The 10,422-nt window shown below is 34.8% G+C and overlaps 1 protein-coding gene across 1 annotated transcript; it reads right to left on the minus strand.

The window, feature by feature from the left end:
* Window positions 1-187: 187 nt before the first annotated feature.
* Window positions 188-7,899, minus strand: LOC130621506 (uncharacterized). The gene is made up of 10 exons (XM_057436807.1): window positions 6,962-7,899; window positions 6,121-6,520; window positions 5,693-5,769; window positions 4,784-4,819; window positions 3,300-3,524; window positions 2,855-2,963; window positions 2,399-2,530; window positions 2,174-2,260; window positions 1,557-1,655; window positions 188-927 (listed from the first exon to the last, which is right to left on the minus strand). Exons 1-10 carry the CDS (start codon window positions 7,812-7,814, stop codon window positions 906-908), a joined length of 2,040 nt encoding a protein of 679 aa, XP_057292790.1. The 5' UTR covers window positions 7,815-7,899; the 3' UTR covers window positions 188-905.
* Between the last annotated feature and the right edge of the window lie 2,523 nt (window positions 7,900-10,422).

Genomic DNA, 10,422 nt, shown 5'->3' on the forward strand with positions numbered 1-10,422 from the left:
GAAAAGTCCTGAAATGCTTTGCCTGAAGCTCTGGAAATGGTGTTCTATTTTTAGCAGACCCTGACTGCCTGCAAAGGTGCCATCACATTGACAGGCAAAGAAGTTACTTAATAATGCTCGCGCAACATTTGGGACGAAGTCCTATGGTCCTCTGACTAAAATTTGAACAGACGATCAAAAAAAAAGCGCATAGTAATGAAATGTATTTTCCAAATTGCTTAAACAGCTACTAGTTACATTAATTATCAAAAATACATATAATTTCTTGAAAATATATTAAGTATTAAATGCAAATTAACGAATACCAAACTCCATTTCAACTAGTAGAAAAATAAAAATTTATGTGCGTTATGAAAATAAAATCCACACCAAGGAGGAGAGAGAAATCCTTGAAACCTGTGGAACAGGAGAACAACGTGTTTTTTGTCAATTTAGTACCCAGCATTGAATGAGCAACTCTTGAGATAAAAAATGTCTTATTCTGTCTCGTACATACAACAGGTAGTTTGAAACACCCCGAACCATCTATTGTCTCAACGAGGAAAGGAATTAGTTCTAGATTTGAAACCAGATTAGATTTTACTTTGATAACGCAGCATTTTCTATAATTTACCTATTTAACAAATTACAATAACTGCGAAAGTTAGATTCCGAGACTACTATATTCTACATATGTACATCTTTTATACCCCCACCCGGCCCCAACAAATAACCATAAAACAACATGTGGATAGCGGTCAAATAAACGCTACAGTTCACCTCCGAAAAATTGGTCTACGTGGCAAAAGTTTTCGCCTTTATAATATATCAATAATCAACAAATTCATAGTTCTACCGTGTTTGGTGAAAGCGAAAATTTGGACAGTGATAAAGTGCATAAAATCAATCTTCACGTTATTTACATATCAGCTAAATCTTTTGTCGATCCTAAAAAGAAAATATCACTCTTCTACGGATTGTATAAAAATTTTTAAATACACCTACTGACTTTTTAAGAGCTTTTACAAGATATCTAACGACTGTTTGTTTGAGAGTCAAAGTTTAGCATGGGTAAGAAATGTCTTAGAAACAGAGGTTTTAAAAAATCGAACCGAAATTTATGCTGGTAATGGCTGTACGCGTTCCCTACCATTAACAAAAATCAAGTAGAGAGTTGTAATTTTTAACTACTAATCAAGATTAATACTAGAGTTTAACAAAAAAGACATCGTCAACGATGTTTATGATAGATGACACAAACATCGAAAAACTGACTTACACCTCAATACAGAGTGAGCTAGAAGTTAACTTACTTGAAAATAAGGAAATAGTAGCGTAAGGGATAAAAATTTTGTGGAATTGGTGGAATTTAACTTGACGGATAACAAAAATTAAGAAATTAGGCAAGGATTTAAAATTTTATTTTAGTGGGATTTCACCGTGGACGAAAAAGTAATTTTGACAAGATTTTTTTTTGGCCCAAATTTCTTCCTTAAGATAACCTTCTTTTTCAAAAAGAAAGACAATGATTGCTACTAAAATAATAAACAAACAAAATCGAATATAACACAACTTACTGGTGTATTTCAGGTGGAATGAAAATATATTCTAACGGAATGTGTTTTTGCAAAGTCTTTATATTTTTAATGAAACGGATTTTCCTTCTAAACTTTGAGCTAATAACAGGAAATGAATAAACAATACAGTTACTTATGTAAAGACCCTTTACATATTAGCTATACTGTAAATACCCAGGGAGCTATTTATCAGCAGGAGGGAGGGGTGGGTTAATAAATCGGGGAGTCAAGTATATTACGAAACATAGTTCATTAAAATTCTTTAATATATCGAAGGGAAACAATAAAACAAAATCGTCTGGATAAAAATATGAGATCGTTACCGTAGAATGTGCTCTGGAGGACGTTAGGGCTTATTTGTGAAAAAAATTTTTTAAGGTAATGACTTAATCGAAAATGTGGGCTTATTCGACAGGGGGGGGGGGGTTAGGATATGACTTAGGCGAGTATTTACGGTACTTTTCTGAACAATGAATTCAATATTAGTGTGACGAAGTATAGTTTCTGTTCTACTCCTTCTAATTTTGCCACTTTTAATTTACTATGACAGAACCTGACTCCGTGAGATGCTTTGCTTTTATACAAGCTGTCGCGTGGAAAGATTGTATAGTAATTACCTTACAAATAACTTTGAGAAGCGAAGGATAGTTTTCAGCCATATTGATTGATGGACAAAATAGACAACTTGTAAACTTTTCTTTAATCTAAAGAAAAACCAAAAGAGAAGTTGTACAATGAAAAACATTGACATTTGTTCTGCAAAATATACACAACGACTCGTCAAAGACCCGTATATTACAAACAATTGTTCTGCAAATCATACACAAGCAAATACGATATACCTATATTCCAGCATATCATAACACTGTTTGATCCATGCATGTGACGGCATATTTTTCCCATCCACAGCAGAAGTGAAGTACACAATTTCGTACGTGTCTGTCACCAGCAAGTTGACGGCATGTACAAAATAACTAGAAGCAAAAATCGACACTGATGACGAGTGGATACAGTCCTTATGTGAAAACTTTAAGTTATACAAGAGATGCTTCTTATGTTTGGCCTTGTTTCCCAAACTTCTAAAGTATTGTTTTGGATGAACGAGACTGGTCACGGGTAACTAAAATAAGGGGTTACTAGGGGGAGATTACTTCGAAAGAGGGGGTACAAAATTCTTCATTCCGTGCAAAACCACGAACACACAAAAGATCAGAGGATGCATATAATGTATTATCACAAAGAAGCTAATTTAAACACAGTTATATAAATGGAATATAAGTTTTGAAATCTTTTCATACTAAAAAAGTTGTTCCATAATGATATGATATTTGTCTGTGTATTTCGTAGGTAGGTAACATGCAGTGAAAACTACTAAGACGTGACATTTCGTTCCCACTCTGTGATGTCCTGAAAAAAATAAAAAAAAAGAATAAATGTAAATTCTACACTGCCGCCCTTATCGATTACATCATGACTTTGAGCCTAAAAGCACAGGAGAGCACTTAGCCTTTCTTTCAGATAGAACGGGCGTAAACCCCAGCACCTTGGTAACACGACAGCGGCATGACAAGATTAGGGGGCAATCTTGCCGGCGCGAAAATTTAACAAATTTGAAAAGTGACAAAAAATTGTAATAGAAAAGATCTCTCCAGTCTACTTGAATTCTAATTATTTTCAATTTCCACCTCAGAAGGACATCTTCAATTTAATAAATCCATAAAATACAACACCTTGTTACCATACCTCCATGTGAGAGTACTTTCAAATACGGTTCAATCAGCTGCATGTCAACAACTTTCTGCTGGCCAGCCACACTAACCACAATAAATCTATCGTGGACGCTTGTACTAACCATGGAAGATTTAGGTGAAGTGTTAAAACTCAACTGGCGATTATAATTAGCAAAAGAAGGACTTTTTGCAACGGGACTGTCGGTGCAAGGATATTCCCAAAATCCGCTGGCTGTGGCTAAAGAAAAAGAGCCGTATATGACCACCCCAATAGCTATTCTTACACCAACGACAAAATACAGAGCTGTTAGCTTATGGATACAAAGGATATTTAAAAAGATGTGTTCTGATAACATAAATAATTCCGATAGCTCATTAACCGTGAAATCAAATGCTAGTAAGTCTTCCTTCTAATATCTCTATAAAAATAGCCGCTGTCTGTCTGTTTGTCTGTTACAGAAACACAGAATGCGAAATATAAAGGACGGGCGACCCCGTGAATTTTTTCACGGTTTAACGACTAGTTCTCTATGAATAAAGAACACTTTCTACAATCGTTTCTCAAATGATCTAATTAATTGTTTTAAAGATGGAAAAAAGCAACATGCTGAAAGAATCGCTCATGAGGGCGTTACCCTCATGAGGGCGTTACCCTCAAATTGGTGCGTATATGGCGTTACATTTAATAATAAGGCTTAGAGAAGCTTGAATTTATTAAATAGATTTCTTGAATATGACTTAAAATGGCAATTACTCGCGACCAACCAGAATATCCAATTGACGTGCATAATTTAGCGTCGGCGAGGGTGGAATAATGGTTAATTTCCACTTAAAAACAGACTGGAACGGATCGGAACGGACAATTCTGAAACTTTCCGTTCCGATCGAAACTGAAAGTTGTAATCATTTGAAATTTCTTGTGGACAGGAACGAAAAAAATAATAAAAATAAAAGAATAAATTAGCAGATAGCCAATCAAATTTAAGTATTTTGCGGTTCAGTGGAAATCCAGCTTAACCTAGCTTTGGGGGAATAGGAACTTTCTTGACTTAACTAAGAAAGCCATATAAAATATGTATGCTACCATCACCGGTAAAAATTGCATAAATTACCGTGAAATTGAATAAATATTGCATAAATTATCGAAATAAATGAAAAATATAGTATAAATTACTGTGGCAGATAATAAATATTGTTTAAATTACTGTCACAATTAAATAATTATGGTCTGCACTACTGTGGCAGTTAAATAAACATTGTATAAAATTACTACGACAGTTGAAAAAATATCTATATTATAATGCCCGTATACGTGTGTCTGTCACGCAAAATGGTAGCTTAGCTGCGCAATAGCGAGAAGCACGCAATGCGGTATAAAAAGGACGAGCGAACCCGTGGATTTTCCACGGGCTAAAGACTAGTTGTATAAATTATTGCGACAAATGAATAAATATTGCATAAATTATTGCGACAGATAATCAATTCTGTATAAATTACCTGAAACGTTCACTGGTGTCATATTTAGGTCAGTATCTAAAGAATATTATAATGCGCAATTAATAGACAGAATCACTCACTCTCTTGTATATTCATTAAACATCGCTTTGATGATATCATGGGTGAGAAGTGGTACATGCAGTAGATGTTACGTTACGTGTTACGTTACGATGTTACGTGTTAAGAAAGCTGGCAGACAAACAACACATCACGTCAGTAATATTTCGCCAACATAAAGAAAATCGTATATCTTATTTCAGGAAATTAACGAGACACAAAATTAACGCCAGTTTTGAAAATTCGCGTTAATTGAATGCCCCTTATTAAATTGTAACCTAAATATCCAGAATGTTGAAAATGTCTAGGTTAATTTATAACCTGTAACTATACTTAACTCTCAATCGCAATACAAAGCTCACATACACGCGCACGCTAACGTTGTTCCCTTTGTCTGATTAACGCAAAAAATTTAGTATCGACATAATACCTTATGTGATTAGGACAGGTTGTAAAGACTGATAAACATGTGTTAAAGAAAACAAGAAAAAATTGATTTATGAAGCTATTCTTAAAAAAAGATAAGGGGTTCTTCATCACATTTTGTGTTTTTTATTTCCTGATTATGTGTCATTTTAAGGCTTTTTGTGACCTAGAAAATTGCGTTAATTAAATTCTTCTTTGTACATTCATATAGGCATTTAAGTTAATTCGTGTTAATTCCGTAATCTTTAATTTTGTCCCTCGTTTATTTCTAGGTATAAGGTAGATTGGGCATCTTAAAATAGGTTATGGAGAGATCACCTAGCCACGACTTTACGAACTGATAACGTCATGTTTGCTACTGTAAAATATACACACTATATATAAGCTGAACTAAATACAAAACAAAGAGCCAACTAGAGTTCTTACCGTTTCCCTTTGCAAGATTTAACGAATTTGGACGTGGCGATTTCTCATGTTTTTCGTCATCATATGTTGCAACTGAACTATGAAACAAAACAAACGTATTCCATCGAGCACCATCAATTATATCTATCTATCAGGCGTATATTTCACAATTTTTGGCCCTGGGTTATAAGGTTACTTAGTTTCAAGGAGGGAAGATTTAATGTCACAAAAGATGACAAAACCAAAAAAACAACAAGAAATTTCTCAAGTCGTTAACCCGCGGTAAGTCCGTGAGAATCAATTAAAAATAAGTCGCAAGTTGTTACTTCCGCAAAAAATATTTCGTGTATTCCTAACATGCGACCAGCCCGTGTGACAGACAGACGACGGGTTTTAGCAACATACAGACAACAACTACCATTTCAACGGATCCAAAATAGAAGTTTTACCTTTTTGTAGAGTTCTGCTCGCCAAAAATGAGCGATTCGTTCATTCGTTTGAGAGCATCTAAGTTATTCTCATCCATCGCATTGATCGCCTCGACATCAGCCTCATCGTACATCCCATTGTTTATAAATACATCCATAATGGCGCGTTCTTCAAGAGAATCATCGAGAGACTCATTATATTGGTCGCTAACAGACGCCATGTTTATATCGTCATCAAAAGAAGCATTACTTTGAACACTTAAGCTGGTGAGACGACTTTTCGCATCGTCTATACTATAATCAGTATCACTATCTTCGTAGTTATAAAAGTTGGTGTCATGTGCAGGACTCGTTATCCTTTTTTTCCTGTCCTTATAACCCGGCGGTAGTTCGGATCTGCTTCTTTGCCGGAAGTCTAAACCTAAAAAACACACAATAAAATTGTTAAGTAAAAAATATCTTAACCAAAAAAAGTTTCTAATAACGTTCTATCGAATTAAAACATAACTGATATTAAAAGTTGTCAATAATAGGTTAATCATGTACACATGTACAAAATGTTGTAAGTAATCATTTAAAAAAAAAAACATGTCTGTCAAATCCTCGTTAAGCTATAAAGTAATTACATTTAACAAGTGCGTAGGAGCAGCTAGCAAAGAAGGCAGGAAGTATAATTAGGCGACAGTGAAAACCAGGTAAACAACGGTTGAGAATAACAGAAAGATAAGTATCGCTACTGCCTACCGCAAATCAGAACAAAGGTGGCAGTTATCTTTTATTATCCCTACCAACGGTGTAGTCAGTAGAAACCGGGTTAGAACGTTACTACAAACACACAAAAAGAAAGCGGAATTGTACGTACCGTCGTCGTACGTTGTGCTGCACAAGTCTTCGATTGATTTCGCTTTTCTCCTCAGATCATTTACATTATCGTCAGCATCATCAGTGACAGCCAAAAAAACAGGCGCCATCAAATCGATACCTTGCACATCTTGTAATTCATCGAAAGAGAGTTCCCTTATTAAAATTTTCTGACGAGTTGCTTTTCGTGCTGGGGAAGATTGGGCACGAGGTTGCCATGTGTCGTTGCTTTCTCCGTCATACATGTCGGCACCGTCTTTTTTATACGCATCTCTAATAAGCTGCTTTATAAAGCTTTTGTTAATACTGGCTGCATCATTTGTGCAACTCGTATCACGTGCGTTAATACTGGCTGCATCATTGGTACAACTCGTATCACGTGCGTTAATACTGGCCGTATCATTGGTGCAACTTGTATCACGTGCGTCAATAATGGCCGCATCATTGGTGCAACTTGTATCACGTGCGTCAAGAGGTTTCGTTGTATTGGCTGGTGAGTCAGTAAGGAAATGACTTGAAGAGAGGATGACTAAAGATTTGGAAGACTCTGTTTCATAGTCTGAGATGGGAGAATCACTTTCATTGTTCGATTTCAGAGACCGAGGGATGGTATTTTCTAAAACCAGATCTTCTTCGGATGTAGAAGTCAACAAATTATTGTCCACACTTTCATTTTGTTCAAGTAAATTCTCAATGGATGGAAATGTTACTCCAGAATCATTACTTGTTGAAATAGTATCATCTTCAACTGCGGAATGATAAGATGATACGTCGTCATTGAGAATTTTACCTGTATTCTTTGAATGTCCATTCACTGTGCCTTTCACTGAAATGGAGGTGTCTATATCACTCATCTTAAGAAGAATCGATACATACTGTTTTTGATTAGACCTAAATGTAAGTTTTCCTTATATATACGCTACAGCTTATTTGTATCTGATTACCAACAAAATTAGACAGATTGAGAATCCACATGTATTTGAGAAGATTTTCAAGGCTCACACAAACAACATAAAACCACAATTCTTTAGAGCAAGATCTCCTTGTTCAGAGTACACATAAATTTAATGGATCAATACAATTTAATCCCGCACATATCAACAAGTCTGATACACGAATTAGAAATAAATGAGTGCTGTTGTTGTGTTAATGTCCACGTGTTCTAATTAGCGAAAAAATACAAATTGTATCACATGATATGGAAATTAAAAAAAGGACATGTACACAGAATTTAAGATCGTGGTTAAGAGCCTGATGCAGGTTCCGCCATTTTACAGGAATGTGTAAAACCGCAAAATTATGCTCCGAGAAACATTTCTAAAGTATAGAATCTACCAAATTAATAGAAGATATAAAAGCGAAAAACGACATCAATTTGAACAGAAAGAAAAAATAACCCAAAAAATGCACATGTAGTTCAAAATAATGTGCTTGCATTAAATTCCCCTGGCTAGCTTGTTGGAGTAAACATTGTTACAACCAAAAAGAAAGTTGACTATTCTCTAGCAGAAGCTCGAAACAGAAATACCTCAACAAAGCATACCGAATGTTAAGCACATTTAAATTAGGAATCTTAAGCTATCTCGGTATTCCCTAGCTAAATACAAGGTTATATTCAGTGTAAGCTCTCTCTTTCCCACCTCTATGTTGATTCCAGTAGATCCAGTAGTTAGGCAACAGTAAAGGCGGATTAAGCATTATTTACGCATTAAATGATGTCCAGGTTTGATAAACACACTAAATAATATCTATATACTGTTCCTTTTTGTTCTAAAAATTCATCTAGAACTGTTACTAGAATAGATGCATTTTAATTCAGTTGCAAGTTGAGTTACCAGAAGGGGTAGGACTTACGGTTTTCAGGGATAATTTCACAGTTTTTAAAGAAATTTAGCAAAACAAAATCGAGTAAAATCCGCAGCCCGCATAATTGATACTTTGAAAGAAATTTCTGTTCTAAAATAAAATAAACAAAGTTACAAAGAAGAAATAAATGACAACAAATAAAAGATATACAACAGGACGTGAAAAATGTAGTTAACATTAAATGTAGAAAGTAGGTTTGTTAACAAAAAATGAACAGTTTTAAGGTGGCGTGACAACTCTCAGTTGGTAGGGTACAGAAATTGAGATTCAGATCTTGTGGTTTCAATACTGTAACGTACAATGTAGGTTATAAAACAAAAACACAATTTTAAGATTATACTGAGAGTTATGTATGTTAACAATATCTGTTATCTATATTATAAATATTATAATGCCCGTATACGTCTGTCTGTCCGTCCGTCACGCAAAATGGTAGCTTAGTTGCGACGGGCGAACCCGTGGATTTTTCACGGGCTAACGACTAGTATAAAATATTTTTGCAAAGTCAGCAAATCTCACAATTGTGAATCATATGACTCACACAAACAGGGTGAAAAAGTATCCGTGGAGCTATTCCTCACACTACTTTCCCTTACAGGACTTGAGAAAGTCAGGTTTAAAATATATCTCTGAATATTACGCCTTAAATTTAAAAACTAAAGTTCATAGCTCAACTTCTACAGGGAGGGGGAACACATAACAAACCGTTTTTAAATTCAATTAAAAAGTTAAATATAAAAAGCACTGCGCCATATAAAATTGTTGAGTTTGGATTGAAATAAAACAATACAAACACTATAATGAGACCTTAAAAAAAAATTAATAAAATGTATCTTCACCTGTTTTAATATCGAAAACCCACTCTGATAAACAATCCGAGAGAACAGTGAAACCATTTCATAATTCATTTCTTCAGCAGCTCTGTGTATATTCCTGTTGGTTACCAGAACGCGATTTAATAATGACATCACCCACTGCATTCATAATCGCAGTGACAAACACCTTAGTTAGCTTATCAGCCATTATTTTACACATTATTGGTATTTACTTATTGAATAAACCAAACAGCATTCATCGTAACCAAAAACAATATTTCATCAATTTAAGCATATTAGAAATAATGATCATGATTTTGCAAAATATACTGGTTTACCTCGCTTATTTTGGTCATGACACAGTGTATGAGAATGTAGCTATACTTCTAACTTCCTTCCTGTACATTCAATGGTACAACCTGATTGTACTTCTCACAACAGACCGTTTCTTCACTATTATACTCAACATTAAGTACGAATTATATTTCAACGTAAACATTGTTAGACGAATGATTCAAATCAGTTGGATTCTAAGCATATGTTGTTACTGTATCGTCCTCTTCACAAATTTGCATTACCACACCAAACCACTGGCCGTTATGAACCAAATTATTTTCCCAACATACACCGCGATCGTTATAGTTATATTCGGCATAACATACGTATATATATATCGCAAGATCAAACTCACGAAAAAAACAAAACATATGTCAGTTGTAAGAAACACCTGTGGCGAAGAGCCAACACAAAGAAGACCAAATAAAGGGTATTTTATACCTTT

The sequence above is a fragment of the Hydractinia symbiolongicarpus genome, chromosome 12, assembly GCF_029227915.1.
Source record: "Hydractinia symbiolongicarpus strain clone_291-10 chromosome 12, HSymV2.1, whole genome shotgun sequence".
NCBI classification, from domain to species: Eukaryota; Metazoa; Cnidaria; class Hydrozoa; order Anthoathecata; family Hydractiniidae; genus Hydractinia; species Hydractinia symbiolongicarpus.